At 44.4% G+C, this 15,670-nt stretch overlaps 1 protein-coding gene across 1 annotated transcript; it reads right to left on the reverse strand.

Annotated features, from left to right (window-relative positions):
• Positions 1 to 653: 653 nt before the first annotated feature.
• LOC140577053 (protein FAM110A) lies at positions 654 to 14,319 on the reverse strand. The gene is made up of 2 exons (XM_072696832.1): positions 14,222 to 14,319; positions 654 to 4,480 (listed from the first exon to the last, which is right to left on the reverse strand). The coding sequence occupies exon 2, from the start codon at positions 3,963 to 3,965 to the stop codon at positions 2,607 to 2,609; it is 1,359 nt and encodes a 452-aa protein (XP_072552933.1). The 5' UTR covers positions 3,966 to 4,480; positions 14,222 to 14,319; the 3' UTR covers positions 654 to 2,606.
• Between the last annotated feature and the right edge of the window lie 1,351 nt (positions 14,320 to 15,670).

Consider the following 15,670-nt stretch of genomic DNA (forward strand, 5'->3'; position numbering starts at 1 on the left):
TACAAAACGTAGACCTGGAGTTCTTAATATGGACAGACAACAGAATGACGACACATGACCTCAGTGGTATATGTACAGTCTACATACACACTTGCTGCGTTCACATGCTATCAGAATTTCTATAAATACAAGCTACTGACTTGCTACTGAAAGTTGCACAAGTCAGAGAAAATGTTTGATACAAGAGTTCTTGAGTTCAGGCGACCATCAACTTTTCAAGATGGCGGTGAAGAAGACAGATCGGTTGATACATGAATTTCTTCATTTTTAACAGTGCAGACACTGTTAATGGTTCTTTTGTGCCCATTTTTAATTGAATCTGTAATCTATGAGCATTTAACCTGATATAGAACAATGCTACTTATTAGCTAGCTGCTTATCTGCTAGCGGCGCCATTTAGCCCGACAACAAAAGCACTTGAACAGGTTGTGCTCGTAATTCCGACTTCACAAGTGGGAAGCAGGATAACTTCAGACTAGCACGTGAACGCAGCAACTGCATTTACTAGAAAGCTGCAGCTAGCATTAGCCATCAAATGTCGAAATTGAGCTGTAATGAAAAGCCTGTAACCGGTTAAACAGAGGGACACGTAGGTGATGCTTCTGCAAAAATCTTTCTTTATTGACATCTTTAGAAGACATTTTGCATCCGAAATTTGTTGCCTTTGATGTGCTGAGCGTCAAAGCTCCAACAGACTCACTCCAGAACCCAAGTCTTACTTCATTGTCCATTGAACACGACTGAGCGCATTTCTTCATGTGATTTCTACATCGGTAACTTCAGCGTGCATCTGTGTGTCTGTTTCTCTGTTTTGAGTGTTTTTCCTATTGAAGGTTTGCAGGTTGCACATTCAAAATCAAACGGAGTTCAGCGCTTGCTGTGCCTGAACATTGAACTGTCAAAGACTAACTCAAAATTGCAGGTTGAAAAACAGCATTCTGTCTTGCGTCTCCGTCCACAAATGGACTCTGTCCCACGGTAACACCTATTCCTTTTCCAGCGCTTTCTGCAAAGTAACATTTCTGCTCCATGACCTCATGCATCCATCCATCAACCCATCCATCTCTGCAGTAAAGTGATGTGACTGCGCGCTCTACCCCCCACCCCACCCCTGAGAGTTTTGTCCCAACCTGACTCCTGCTCTCTCTCTCTCTCAGGTTCTTCCACATCCCTACCTCCTGCGTCCATCCCACACATGACGCAACCTTCTTCACCAATTACATAACTCCACACAGCGAGAAAAGCACTCCGCTGCACAACCGAATGCCCTACCAAAACAACAATAACAAAAGAAAAACAACAGAATCAGAATCCCACACAACTTCATTCCTAAATTAGATGCGGAACACGTACATGTTCACGAGTGCTGGAATGTGTGGCTGTGGGTGCGACTGAAAATGGCTTTCCACATAATATTGAGGCAAATTCACCTGTACAGAAACGTGTGCATGCTAACAGAAGCGGTCACATGCTGACATAGAATCCATATGAAGAAGTGTAGAAAGTGTATATTATAAGGAAGCTCTGGAGATCCTTCACAGTATCATAGAGTTTCGCGCCTCTCTGGCGCCACATATCACCACATATCCTCAGCGTCCCTTCGGCGTGTTCACAAGCTCAACACTGACAGCCCAAAGTTGTGTGCACAGTGAGCAGGGGTCTGTGCGTGCGAGTGCATGCATGTGTATGTGTTTGCATTAGGGCTGCACAGTATGTCATTTAGGGATGCTCAAATGAACCACATCAAATTAAGGCCAATGTTTTTTATGAATATATTACACATGGATGTTATATTAATGGGGAGCAACGGTGTTTACTTTTCATATTGTGCAGCCCTAGTGTGCGATAGTGAACATATCTTAGCCTCCAGGTATGTGCTGGCTGTGTCTTTATTCTGTATCCTGGTTGCAGCTTACTAAGCACAGGTCCCTGAGACCCTTCTACCAGCAAATGGGGGACTGTGGCCTTTTGGAATTCCCAACTTCACACTTTTTCACCTGGAAGCTAAACCATTACCTGATTCAAACTGTACTAAACTAAACAGTACCTGGCTGGTTATCATTACAAAGCCCTTACTTCTATTGGAAGCCACAGTTCCACATATCACTGCCATTTGATTTAAAGTACCTGAACAGCACCATTGCAGCAGGTCTACTGCTGTCATCATCACCATCATCATCATCATCATACGTTCGTTTTTATTATTGCTTTAAACGACTTTTATATCAAAGTCAATGTGCAGAGAGTCTAAAGCTTGCTCCAGTCTATGCTCTCCTTCTCGCTTTTTGAGGTAAATTGTCATTACAGCCCAAAAAAAAAAAACTAAATGGGCTACAACAAAACATTTGCACCAATTTAACACAAATAAGATGTATAAGAATCAATGTCCATGAACTTAACGTAAGGCAAAATCAGAATACTCCATACGGAACACAAATATACAGTACAAAAAGTTAGCATCACCAAGAGTCTCAAAAAAAACATAAATATATCATGTGTAAAAAGCAAATGAATCGTTAACATGGGGCACGTTCAATCAGGTCTCTTTCCCCTTTATTTTCCTTCTATCTGGATGATCCAGAGAACCCCACGGGGGGGGGGGGCACCTACACATTGGAGACATTTTGCGAGTCCCGTGCCTGTCGTATTCCGTAAAGCCACTTGATGACGCGTGCGTTCCTCTCGATGACCGAAATGCCATACGGAACGCGCTCGCTGGGCCTAGGGGGGGCATCATCTTCATAGTCATCCTCCTCCTCTTCCCCTCTGCCTTCATCTCCACACTCGGAGCTGGGCGTGCTGACACTGCGGAGCTTAGAGACGGAGACAATGTCGGAGGCGGCCCGGGCAAAGCGTTCCACTCCGCCTAGGCCCTCCAGCTCCTCGGGGTCCAGGCCGCAGTAGTTGAAGAAGCGTTCTAGGTCAGCGGTGGCCCGTGAGAGCCGGTCGCTCAAGTCCGACTTGGAACGATGCAGAGATGGGTGCTTGCGCCCCGAGCCTCGCGAACTTGCAGAGGAGAGTCGAGTGAAGGCAGGTGAGGCTGGAGGCGGGACACCTGAACGCAGGAGCAAGGGGCTGGAGGGAAGGCAGGGCGAGGGGGAGCGGGCTGGGAGTGAAGGAGGTTTAGAAGATGGAGGTGGTACCTGTGGCTGGGCGATCTGCGGCTGCACCGTCTGCCTAGGCTTGGGCTGCAGGGGAATCCTTTGGGGCTTTCTGACCTCGGCTTGCGGCCGCACGTCCACCCGTCGGACTGTCACAGAGTTCGGGCTTCCGTAGGTGCCCTGTACAGTGAGCCGAGGAACCCTGGCTGGTACAGGGGGTGGCCTGCGGCTGGGCTCTGGAACAGCCGGACAAGGAGGCTGAATGTGGCTGTTGAGGGGAGAGGAAGTGCAGGAGTTGACAGAATCAGATGTTGACAGAAGGTGTCCTTTAAAGCTGAAACCCTGTGGGGTCTCTGTTGCAGAGTGTCCACTCCCCGTGCTCTTTCCACCAGATGAAGGTGAGGAAGCCATGGGTGAGGGAGAGGAAGGGGCCGGGGATGAAGGCTGGGGCCCATCAGAGACATTAATGAGGTTGTTAAGGATCTCCAGGTTGAGTGGCGGCCCCCTCCGGGTACCCTGTCCTGGGCTTCCTCCATTGTCCACAGAGTCCAAGGGCCTGCGAGGAACCTTCCGGGCCGGCGGAGTGTTGATTCTGCACTGCAGCATCATGCTCGGAGAGAGAAGAGGCTTCCGAATAATTGGGGGCTTGACGGGCTCCTGCCTTGTGAGAGCTACTTGCTGGCTCTTCACATACTTGGCCTTGTCGGCCTCCAGGCGCTCCACGGCACTCAGCTTGCGCGCCCCAGGCTCAGGAGCCCTGCGGAAGTAGTCCGGGCCCTTGTTCAGAATGCGGAAGGGCATGGCAGAGGTAAAAGGACCCCCGGCCAGACGTCCGTCCGAAGGACGAAGGGTCTCCACTGGCATGACTGGTTTGGTTAGGGACTGTAGAGGTGCGATCAGTTCAATTCAGGGGTGAAACTGAGGCTAGTCACCAGTCCCCCTTTGAGCTTTCAAATGTCCAGAAAAGCGGCAGAAATGTCTTTTGTACTCACGCTTTATATTTTTTTCCAGTGGTTTTTAAGCTCCTCTCTCACCCCTGAGGGCCCCCTTTAACTTTCCAACCCTAGTGAGCGCTCTTGCTGCCGCTGCTCCTTCTTTTTTTGTTTCAGGTCCTCTTGTCTTTTATCCCCACTCTTCCTGGTGCTGCTCACTGAATGGAGACTTCTGGGAGGGGGTCACCAGAGGTTGCATTCCACATCAGTCCGACTGAGTGACCCACCAGGACGAGGGCAGCCCGTGAAGCCAGGGCTGAGACTCTGCTCCCTCAGTGCTGAAGTAGCCAAGTAACGGCGCAAAGTGACCTGGTCCTCTCCTCTTGCGCACGCCGGTAGTGTCCAAAAGAGTCCTCAAAAGCTTGTAATCCGTATATTGTTTGAGCTCTGAAAAAGAAAGAGAGGAAAAAGATACTGTCAGAAAAAAGGAGAAAAAAAAGAAAGAAGAAACCCCTCTCACTCCCTCATCTTCACGCTCAGAACGCAGACTAGAGCACTGTAGAGCAAATGGGGCAAGCGCTTGGTTTTAATGTGTTAGTCTGGCTCCTCCTACTACACTCTCAAAGCCTCCAGATGCTGTTTCTCCGAGCAGCCTATCAGAGAAGAGAGGGGCTCAGAGCATGGGAGAGAAGAAAGGAGGAGAGACGGAACAGCGCTCTGATTGGCTTATACCCGGCTCTCTAACCAATTGTACCCTTCCCCCCACTCACAACAAACACGCCCACTGAATTTTCATTCAAATGAAATTCTTTGAAAGACAACAAAAAAGAAAAAGAAGAAAAAAAGACAGAGCAAAGAGGGAACAGCTGCAATCTTTTGCGTTCAGTTGCATCAAACACAACAGGGCTTATTTGTGAGAGGAAAACACTGAAACCTCCTCCCCTCCTTCACATGTTCAGTATTCTCGAGTACATAAAAGGGCTTTGTGCACTGTCTATACAGAGCACATTACAGGCAGATTATCATGTTTTATACGCTAGCCCTAGAGGCTGGATCTAAGCCGAGGCTCATTTAAATCCTACAGAAAACGCTCATGAGCATCACCTCAGCTCGACTCAGACAGGCAAAAACCCTCTTAAGACTTCCACTGGACTATAAACAGACTCGCCGCTGCTCACTGGCTGCTCGAGACCCAGATTAGTCCTCTTGCTCCATCATGACTTCTGATTCTTTCAAGTGTTCTTTATATGTGGTTTCATGGGACCTGAGAGGCAATTCACATCCCCCCCCCCTTCCTCTGTATTCTATCTTTCATTACAGTTCTGAGGACTTGGATTACATCATATGAGATGCTCCAAGACTTGTTCCTTGCCCTTCTTCATCCTCCTCATCATAGTCGTGCACATATTGTCATTTTAATTAATCTTTTTATAGCCTGTCTGTGTCTCTGGAACTGTCCCCATTACACCCCCTCCCCCTTTTGTCTCTAATAAGACAGAGCTGACTCAATAGAAAGAGACAGATTTTATAAAACCATGCAAGGGCACGCAGTCCGGAACCCTAAATACAGCCTTAGGCATTAATTACTGGATCAAACGCAACAGCCTCCGAGCATTTAGTCAGAAGGAAAATGTAAGCTGAATACATATGGGAAATGCGCTGGGGTGATTTAATATGGAGTAATGGTCACTATGATTCACTAAGCTTTTAAAACGGCTTTCGGGAGCAGACGACCTTGTGGCCAGAGCACAGACGACAACGAAGACCATCACTCTCACAGAAAATATGTAGCTTGTCTGTCTTCTAGTTAGTAGTGCACATACAGTAGTCCACATAAATGCTTATGTGTGTTACTGAGTCCTTTAGAAAAGTGTGAGGACATCATAATAATACATAGAAATCCAGGGTAAATTCTCTGGTGCAAGTTAAGTCACATGCAGGCACACAAATGTTGAGCTGTCTGTCAATGGCAGGGCTTTTAATAGAAGGCACAGTTGCTTGGGATCTGGCCAGGGTGGAAATGTTGAAGAGGGATCAGACCCAAACAGGTCGTTTGTCACTCCAGTCTGCAGGAACCCAGTAGCCCTGTGCCCTTTGCCTGGCACATACAAACACACAAACTGTTTTAGGGTCACTATCACGGTGAAGGGCTTACACAACCAGCTCCAGGCTGGGTTCTGTTCTTGAACCATTAAAAAAAAAACACCATCTAGGACAGCACCATTTAACACATACGCCACTCTGCCTCTGCATTTATGAAGTAAAGAGGCATAACCCAAACATATACCACACACATAAACAGTTCATATTTCAGCCTGGGGTTTACGGTTACACAACAGCTGTCCCAGGCTATTTTCCTCCCTTTTCACATGCAACGCTGCTTAAAAGGTGTGGAAATGCAGACAATACAGCCGCTACCTCCCCCATCATCACATATTCCGTATTGTGCAATATGTACCTGAGTCACAGCGCCTCAGCCCACGAGCACAAGAGGTACAGGGTCAGGTCGGACACACGCAACAGAATGAGTCAAACACACGCCAAGTGGTCCGTGGCGTCGCAGGACAACTTTGGGTACGGAAGTGGTCTGTGAGGTCAAAGGACAATATTGGGCATGGACGGAGGTGTGAACTGATGCAGATAACAAGAGGGCTTCAGCACCATGCCATGTGGGCAAAGTGTATGGAAGGCATGAGGAGAGACAGGATTGAACACATATGCGCACTTAAAAGTGTAAACAGATGAAGGGCACATTAAATATATTTCTTACATTCATTTACATTCAAGTGCCCATTTTAAACAAGGAAGCTAATTATCAATTATAAAATGGTTACTCATCAAGTTGTTTTTCACATTTACAAAATAATAGAATATGAATATATTACAATAAAGTGATACAAAAATGTACATAAACCCAGCCCACTAGCTAAAGCTCTAGTCAAAGCTGGAGAAACGTTAAAATGCAACAGCAGTGGCAGAATATGCTGCTTTTGATACTGGGGGGCAGCACATCTCCAACAGATTCTGCTGTTTGTGGGAATATGGGGTTCTGAATGAACCTGGCCATGTGACCGCAGCTGTTACTGTGTCAATCTCCGCAGAGGCGAGCTTAAACTTAGCACGGGTCAAAGCGAAAGCCATAGAGGCAAAAGGGAATCTGTGCTAGGCTAAAAGCTAGTGATTTCTTCTCTCCAACGTCCACCTCCACACATAAACAAACTGGACTACCTCAGCTGAATACTACACTGGAACTAAACACCCCTAAAACACCTCCGGGTCATTTTGTACCCCCGATAAGACTGGAGAAAGCCAAACCCGGAAAAGCGAATGGGAGCTTAGTCTAAAAGCTAACCGGCTACAGTCTCTTCAGCTTGCTAACAGCACATTGTTTTTTAAGGACACAACGAGAGGGTTAAAACTGCTATAATCAATAAATTATGACTTGTTTAGAACCTAAAATACTGCTCAAATGTTTAGAGCCAATGTTATTAAAAATACTAATCAAACTGGCTGTAGATACACATTAAATTACGAACATAAAATATGATTCATGGGTTTCAAATAAAAAGCAGGGGATTAACTATAACTATAACAAAACTGTCAAGTTTTAAGACATCTCCAGAATGATCAAGAGTTAAGCCTTACATTTCAAATGTGTCAAATCTCATAACTTGACAGAAAACAAAAATTATAGCAGATGATTTATCATTTAATACATTTTCCCAAAAATACATAAAAAACTGAATGAAACATCTAAATAAAACACACTTTGGTGTCTACTTCATACTCTTTAACTCTACATCGTACAAGCAATTGTACATAAAACAAAAGAATTGGAATAAAACATGTGCTTCTAAACTTTGAACAGTCATGTATAGACCATACTGTATTTGCTTTTGAAAACTGCAACCTTCAACTGCTGGATTTTCCACACTCGGCACCACAAACAGTTATCTTCAACATGCTGAACAGAAAGAACTGGCTGGTATGTCCTGATAGTATTCAGCTGTGCACTGAACTTTTGCCCCTAAACTGAACGTAACAGCTTAAGGGTTAAAAGCATGGAACACATTTCACAGAATTTGGACAGTTCTTTTTTCTATTGTGTGCAGTGTGAGTATAATCTGCAGTATTCACTCACTTTAGGAGTGTTTAGGAAACCGTTTTATGACTGAATGTGGACTGGGAAAATGTGACGTTACTAGCATTAGTCTCTAAAACCACCACTAAAAGCAGCGAGAGACTGTGGGTTAAGCCCAGCCGTCTACAGCTGGAGTGAGAGAGAGGGGAGGAGGAGAAAAAAAAAAAAAAAAAAAAAACACCACACAAATTCCAGCTGAGAGAAACTACACGCTGTAATTACAGGGGAATTCTGTGAGCTGAAGCAATTTGGTGCTTTTACAATATCTATCAATTACAGCCTGGAGCAAGTCAGATGCACGTGAGAGAGTTGAGGAAACAGGACTACAAACCAGAAGTAACAGAAAGAACCAGAGATAGCGGGATAGAAGGAAAGTGAAAGAGAAAGGGAGGAAAATGGCAAGGCCCTGGCCTGGTTGTTTTTACAATTCGCAGAGGAATTCCTGGAGATAGTCAAGTAAATGGCGAGAAGTAAAAATAAAACCTCTCTGGTCAACAGAAGCTAGGCGTGGACCACTGATGAGAGGTTCCTGGAGGTAGAAGAGCAACAGAGGTTGGTTTGAAGTGAGGGTACAGACATGCACGCCCTGGTTTTATCTGTACCCAAAGGTCTTGCACTCCGACTGGAGGTCGGAGACTTGCCGCTGACCTCTTCCTGCTGGCCTAAACAAACGACCCCCCCCCAAGCTGAGAGAGATAAAGCACATTCAGGACAAGCTACCAGTGCTGAATTGTACCTGCTCCTCGGGCCTCACACATTACCCTTTATGGACTGTACCTTTTCTACAAGTGATGAAAAACACTTTGGAAAAGCACAGTGTCCAGAAATCATGTTGATGACGAGGGCTCGCTAATAAAAGCTCCAACGACATGGGGGAGATGCGGAATGTGTTAATTAAACTCAGGTGGAGTCTGCGCCTGCCTTGCAGGAGAGAGAGGGAGATAATGGGACTTCACATGCAAGCAGAAACTTTAAAAGGTCATCTCTGTCTCTCGCTATCAGTTCCAAGCACAACCAACACCAGCGATAAGAACTGTTTGTGATAAGGAGATCACCCATCTACACACAGTCCAACCCCAGGGCCTTTTTTTCACACTGAAGAGCTCATGATTACCCGTTATCTAGCAGCATTGTGAGGCTTCATAAGCCCTTTTGTGCCTCAGGTTTTGTACCGTGAAGATTATCAGATGGTTTAGGTGCAGCCCTACAGTAAATGCAGTGTGAAGGAAAGTACTTTACGGGGTTGGTTTGCATTTCCAGGACAGGGGACTCACTCTGTTCAAAGGTTCGGTGAACTCCCTGCCATAACATGCCTGGTGCTCATCGTTAAAGTTGGGTATCAAAAACTCTTTTGAAAGGTAAAAGAATGAGGATACTGTGCAAAGCAGTGAGCAGCTAGTTCTGGAGCTGATGTCCATTAATGTATGGCAGTACAGTACACAAAAGGTGTGAAGGTGCTACTAATGGTTCTTCGAGCAATGCCATAGAAGAACCACGTTTGTGTAAGATGTTTGAGTGTGAAGAACGTCAGTCAAGACTGGTCAAGAACCTGTTAGTTAGTTAGTTAGTTAAAGTTATTAACACCTTTAAAAAGTCTCACTCATCTCTCTTAATGTGGAAACCTTAAGTGTACACAGCAAAAATAAAGTCAAAATATCTAATTATATTTCTAATATTGAGATGTATGTGTAATGATGGGACCATATACAGTTAATTAGTTAGCTTGTTATAAGAATATTACAACATTAATCATCTTATTTCAAGTTTTTTTTTGTTTTAAGCATTATTATATGGCTATATGTTCTTTATGTTTATTCTTACTAAACTTTTGCAATGAGAAGCTTTAGATATTTCAACCAGATTTAAAAGTTTCATCTTATTGACTGAGTCTCCGTTTCATCTTATTGACTAAAAAGTGATAATGCCTGGATCTACTCCAATTTCACTGCGCAATACTGGAATACAATGTGGTAAGTTGTGACTACAATGGTCCCGCAACACAATCTAAAAAAAGCTTCGCTGACTCACTAAAACACCACCTCCTGTTTATCACCTCCATTGTACAACTGACCAGAAATCAAAGCCCCATCTTTGTAACTTCTGGTAGAAAGCGCTGACCACTAAACACAGCTTATAGACTTATATAGACTTATTTGGCAAAGTTAGGGTTGACAAGGAATTCTACCTTGGAAGGTATTCCAGCTTTTCTTGGCAGTGTTTGAGAGACAGTTCTCTGCCCCAGAGGACACACCAGTACACCACCACCACCTCCAATGACTGAACACACAAGCAGATAAACCTTCTCCTGGGCTCAATCCATTCCTACAGCAGTTTGGGGCAGGGTGTAAAGGGCTCTAAACGGCCCTTTTCACACAGTCCAATATGCAACACAGCACAATACAGCGGCTCCTTCCACCCACAGCAGGACAAAGTCAACTCTGAGCATTAAGCCATTAGAGCGTCAAAGAGTTGTTATAATGCAGACCCCCCCCCCCCACACACACACACCCCTCCTTCTCTCAGCAACCCACAGCCTGGGCATGGTCTAACCCAGCACTGACTGTCTGCATCTGAGCCCCTGGGACATTCTCAGTATTCATCTCTCCATTCATAATTACACCCACTACATGCATCCCACCATGAACAAGAGCATACCCCAACCCTCACTGCCATTTATCTGTACAGATGCCAAGAGAAGACAGTAGGATAACTGTGTGTGTGTTAGGGCTGTACAATTAATAATTTGCCAATCATCATCACAATATTAGCTTTAGAAATAGTGAGAAAATTTAACCAACCACTGTATGTTATACTGTGTGCTGTAAGCCTTCTTCGGATGTTTGCTTGAATCAAGGCTTTTACATGATCTACTTAATCCACATCAACTACTGAACATGTGACTGGGTGTGCAGAACAAAAAGGCATAGAAACATGAATAATTTCGTTTGAAAATTTTGTTTGATTTTTAAATATTGCAATGTGGACCGCAGCTACAATATATAGTAATGGGGGGTATAACATGTTTAATTTCTATATGTATTCAAAGAATGTTTGGTTCTATACAGTATTTATACAGTATTTTAACACGAGCTTTTATATTTTTAACATATTAGAGGATTCAACAACATGGTAAAATGACAATATCTGAAATATAAGCTGTGCTTTATAGTGTCCCGATCTAAAGCTTTAGCCACGAGCTAATATTAGTAACATTAGTAAACGAATATTGCGTTCCATTTGAACTGGGATGTCAGATTTACTGGGTTCCAAGTAGGAAATTTTAATTGGAACGCCTGTTGGAAAATTGTGAGCCTCCAAAAATCTTTTATTTTGAATTCTTTGTTGAGATTTGCCAATAAACACCGGTAAAGAATTGTCTAACCAGTCGTTTTAAACCCCAAAGCCTTTAGATAAAAGTTTTTTGGAAATGTTTTGAAATGGTGTACAATTATCAGAATATTTAACTGGAATGCGATGAACTCACGATCAGTTGTGTCATCATTCCCAGCTCCGACTTCCGAGGCAAATGGAATACGGCATAACATTAGGCCCAAGGTAAGACACTATCTACAAGCTAAAATGCTAGTTATTACATGATTAAGTATGCTGCAGTATATTCAGATATGCCTGCTATATTGTTAACTCCCTAGGAGTACTTTTGCATGTCCCATCATTCGCTGTTCCAAACACAACTGTCACCAAATATTGTGTGGGTCACTGGAATGACAGGGGGGGTAGATGCTGTGGTTTGTACACATGCATTCATCATGCCTTGATTGTAATAAGATAATCAAATACGAGCAGGTGGTTCAGCTGCCCTCAGATGGCCTGAATAAGACCCCTCTTGCAAAAAGCCCCTGACAGGCATTTGTCCATATTAGAGAAGAAAAATACATTACTCAGAGGCTCAGCCAAAGACCAAAACAAAAGAACCCAAAAGCCACATTCTCAATGAGTAATAGGAACACAAGCCTATGCTCCTCTCCTGACTGTGCGGATATGAGCCAGCCCAAAGCCCAAAGCCTCTCCCACAGACTGGCCTGCTTGCTCCTCCACGGCCACACATTCTTCTCATGTCTCCCATTCTGTCCTATCGCCGCCAAGCCCTATTTCTGAGAGCTGGAGATAAGTCTGATTTGAGGTCTTTGGGACCAAAATTCACCAGGGTCTCATTCTTCACTGGTGTGGTAATGTAACCTGAAGGTTCCCTGAGAGGACAATGCCAGTCAAACAGATGGATAAGAGCTGGGTGATCCATCAGAAGACGGTTAGAGAGTATGTGTTTCTCTGGATCAGGCTCCATTTTCTAAGCGGTCTATACAGGGCAGGTCACTGGGGGGTGCTTGAGGTCAGTATGAACTAAAGGTGGCTCCAGTGCGGGTCTATTCTTTATCACCTTAGCAACAACACCGCCTGCCCGCTGTCAGCAGGAGAAAAATTAGGCCGTGCCTTGCAAGATATTGATCAAACTGGACAGCAGACAAATGGTCTAATCAGCCTATCAATTATAACCACAGTGAGCTTGTCCATCTCGCTCATCTGTTGCAGCAACTGTACAACTCCAGCCAAGCATTGGGAATATGTATGAAATACCGGAAAGTCTACCGACGTACAAACAGAGACATAGGCTAATTACATTATGAGTACTGGATAATCTTAAAAAAGACAAGTACCCACATGCATGCTCACTCACACAGACATAATGACACATGGCCTGTTGTAGTCAGAGGGTAATCAGAGCCAGGGTGATGGTGCAAGCGCCCAATCGGCGTCACTGCAACCTCGGTTGGGCCTGCATGTTGTCTTTCCCCATTTCAACCACAACCACACTTTCCCACAGGCTCCCCAACAGACATACACAGACAACAGGAACAACTGCTAACAAACAACTACATACAAAGACACTAGCAAGCACCAACATCAAAGGCTTCCAACCAGGGATGCACAATAATATATGGGATGTTGAATTAAACCCATATCGGCAGGATTTGCTTAAAACAAAAGCATCAGCATCAGACAAATGATGATGATGATGATGATATTTATTGTATTCCAGAAAGACAGAGAGTTAGGTGCTGCTTTTACTGCATTTGTAACCCCCTACAAATAAAATACTGACTATTAGCATCAGGGTTTCCATTTCTGTGCATCCCAACCCAGCAGCAGTCACCCCGATCAGCGATTACCAGTGTTAGTCATCATCCAGTGACAGACCCTGGAAAGCCATTCTTAGTGGATCTTGAACAAGGAACGTCTCAGAAGCTAATGCCGTAGTGACAAAGAGGGCTTCGGGTTGCCTTCCTGTCCACGTGAGCTGGAGGATATGCTTTTAAAAAAACACCACAAACACCTCCACAGAGTTCCCTCTCCTGACTCATTCACTGGATATTGCTGACACTCATTTGGGACAAGCCTGACATAGCCATAGTATGCCTACAAAGTATTTTACACTCCTAAAAATAAAATGCTACAAAGGTTCGAGCAGTGCCATAGAAGAATCATTTTAAGCGCATATCAGCCATTTTTGAGATTTTTGAGTGTAAACGGCAACAGTTTCCAACATCTTTCCAACATGCCAACTTGCGTGTGAGAACCAATGGCCATGTAACAACACAAGATAGGAAAATTTCAAGGACAGATTATGGCCAAGGACAGAGGGCTTTTGTCACCTTTCACTTAGGAGTAGTGTTTAATGAGCGATAGCTTAAGCTCACTTATCAAATGGTAATGAAGCCCTCAATGATCCAACACAGACACTAATTAACATTCTGGAGACGACGCTGATGTGTAAAAAGAAACTGTGCTCTAAATGACAGCAGACTGTTCCTGACTAGAACACAATAGTAGGTTTGTTCTGCCTCTAGTGCAAAAGAAGTTTGAAGAGCAGAGACAAGGAATTCAGTAGAAAAAAAAATGTAGTATGCACAGCTGACTAATTCACACAACCTACACACAAAAAAACAACATTTAAGGATCAACGGAGGAAGAAAAACAATGCAGTTTTACACACTACCAGACATTTCCATGAAGTGGGTGAAGCGACTTACCAACAGAGGTGTGAAGAGCTGTCTACAGAGACAAAAAAGCCGTAAAACGAGCGTAGACGTCCTTTGGAGAGCATATGCCGGCTGAGAAAGTGGCGCTCTCCTGAAGAGGCAAAGCGCATGTGAGGGAGCCTGTGTGTGTGCCTGTGAGCCAACAACTCAAATACTCCTCCTCTCTCTCCCTGGCTCCACCCAGCCCGTCCAATCAGCACCGGCGTTCAAGTGAAGGCAGGAAAAACAACACTTCCTAGTAGGCACATGACAAAAGAGTTCATTAATGTACATGAAAATGTGTCAAATCTCTCCTATTCCTGTAACCATTCTTCAATCCAAACACTGGACTTCCACCGGCTCCTATTTTTACCTTTTGAGTAGTCTAAACATTCACTTCCCAAAACACTTCCCAAAATCTCTTAATAATCCACTGCAGCTCTTCCAGCACCTCCACCTTTTTCCCACTCCTGTGTTACTGTTAAGGAAGTGATTTAACAGAGTCGCTCTGCCTCATCAAAGAGCAGGGGGGGAAGAGTTACAGAAACAAATCACTAGCGCTGTTGCTATAAGGATATCCTGTCATTAGGCACGCTGCTTTCTCAGAGGAATTACCTGAGAAGACGACCGGACAGAGCAGAACACTATACATTTCCATTCGTAGAGACGGTTTCATAATAATGCCAATGCTACACAATGCCAAGCCTGAACACTTTGGGAAAGGAAGGGACTGAGGATGGTTGAACAACACTGAAGAACGTTAGAAATCCACTCTACTCACCACCGTGTATTCGTGGGTCATGTGAAAATGCCTGGTGTTGTGGTACACTGCAAAAATAAAGGTGCTTAAAATGGTTCTTTGAGCGATGCCATAAAAGGTCCACTCTTCGTTCCAGAAAGAACCATGTTTGTAATAGAGACGTGTAAATGAAGAACATTTAAATTGGTGAAAATCTTTAGGCCTATATCAAGTGAAAGTTCTTGAAGATTCTTTACAGTCGCACATTTCTATAAGCAAAAGTGTTTCTTCTCTGGCATCAATCAAAGAAACTTTTATAGCAACTTTGTTTATTATAAGTGTAGTCACTTTTCAGTAGCACCATCGCTTTTAGTGTATGTCTGTATAGTGAGTGATATGGCATCATTTATAAATTTCACTACATCCATTTATTCTCTGGTAAATTGTAATTCACTAATGGTGGTATATTTTACATGATCAAAAAATATGAGTACAAATAATTCTTACATTGACCATGCAGGTGGTCAATGTTCTACAAGTACAGTGGTGGCTCAGCGGTTAGAGCTCCGGGCTGTCGATAACAGGGTTGTGGGTTCGATTCCCGGGCTCGGCAAGCTGCCACTGTTGGGCCCTTGAGCAAGGCCCTGTACCCTCTCTGCTCCCCGGGCGCTGGAGTTGGCTGCCCACCGCTCTGGGTGTGTGTGTGTACTCACTGCCCCTAA

Source organism: Salminus brasiliensis, chromosome 14, assembly GCF_030463535.1.
Source record: "Salminus brasiliensis chromosome 14, fSalBra1.hap2, whole genome shotgun sequence".
Classification (NCBI taxonomy): Eukaryota; Metazoa; Chordata; class Actinopteri; order Characiformes; family Bryconidae; genus Salminus; species Salminus brasiliensis.